This window comes from Trichinella spiralis (genome assembly GCF_000181795.1).
Source record: "Trichinella spiralis strain ISS 195 chromosome Unknown Scfld4375, whole genome shotgun sequence".
Classification (NCBI taxonomy): Eukaryota; Metazoa; Nematoda; class Enoplea; order Trichinellida; family Trichinellidae; genus Trichinella; species Trichinella spiralis.
The window spans coordinates 1-1,407 of NW_003531314.1; the positions used below are offsets into that span (position 1 = coordinate 1).

Genomic DNA, 1,407 nt, shown 5'->3' on the forward strand with positions numbered 1-1,407 from the left:
TTCATTGTGTCATTTAGGCGAGTCACACCGTAATAGGTTCTCCGATTAATTGAAAATCCAGTTCAACATCGTCGTTTTATGTTCAAATGATCAATTAATTCCCAAATTACATTTTTTCTTAATTATCTCGTGAAATTCAGTATTGGTCATACGGTAAAGTTTATGTGCCTTGGACTGGCTGGGAATTCAATGCATTGCTGAAACCCATTGCGCGGGCAATTATTCTCTCGAATTTTCATCGCATTTTCTCTTCTACACACGTCATTTATTGTCTGTTTATTATGGAATCAAGGTAAGAGAATTTTACGTTCAAAAATTATTCTTCTCTTTGTCGTTGAAATTATTTCTAACTCGAACTGTTTGGCAATTGAAATGTAATATAATAATCGCGTCTATGAGACTATGAGACGAATCAATTTCAAATAATAATAATAATTTATGTTGGAAAAAGTTGAATTTATATCAGTTTTGAAACAATAAAAAAAAGTCTTCCTTTCATTCTTTGGTTGGATAATTTTTTTTAAATTCCCTACGATGATCGACTAGTATAGCATGTTTCATCATGTTAATTGAAGAAGGTTTGTTTTCTTTGTTTCAAAATTTTTACATTTACGAAACTTGCTTAAATATGCTCCGCTTGCTTTTGCCAATATCCATTAAAGCCGACATAGAAAATGGTTTGCTTTTATTATTCGAAGTTATTCACCGAATGTTCGTCCCGTTCTTTTGTGTGATTTACATGTTTACTTAACAATTTTTGCACTCGTTTCGTGATGCTCAGCTCGTGTAGAGGCGCGTGTTTCATTTCGCAATGTAGATTTTCACTCGTTCTGTGTGCGTGTGTGGGGAAAATTGTAAAGTATCCACTTACCGTACAAGTGAAGCAATTCGAATGGTACGCATTGCCCAAGGCTTCAACCCATCGATCGCCAGCTTCAATAGGAAATTGGCATGCGCAGCATTTAGTTGTGAAAAGTGTATTCCAATCTGTCAGAAAATACAGGAAAAATAGAAATAATCGAATAATACATTTTTTTGCAATCGTTTGTTACCTTGTTCACAGTATGGGTTTCCATCTTCGAGAAAAAAGCAAGAATTTCCAAACGGTTTATGACAATGAGCGCAGCAGAAACATTCCGGATGCCATTTTCGGTCCAATGCCGTCAGGCAATCCTAGAATTGTTTTCAAATTTCAAATTTTCAAAAACAACACGAGTAATTAATTAATCAGTCGAACAACTTTACCCCCACAATTGATCGATTGCATTTGAAACAGCTTGGAGCTAAGTAACGTTCAAAGCAAAATTCACATAGATGAGCCGCCCTCTTCGACAAGCCAACGTCGAGCAGTTACGGCGACACTCGGATGCGAGCACCCAAAATGATCCGGACACCAAGGATTTTCCA

At 36.2% G+C, this 1,407-nt stretch overlaps 1 protein-coding gene across 1 annotated transcript; it reads right to left on the bottom strand.

Moving 5' to 3' along the window:
* Nucleotides 1–688: 688 nt before the first annotated feature.
* Nucleotides 689–1,407, bottom strand: Tsp_14491 (putative LIM domain protein; the record flags this gene model as incomplete). The annotated part of the gene is made up of 4 exons (XM_003367380.1): nt 689–987; nt 1,053–1,173; nt 1,246–1,276; nt 1,355–1,407. Coding segments are annotated over 4 exons (504 nt in total), but the record flags the coding sequence as incomplete, so codon positions are not given.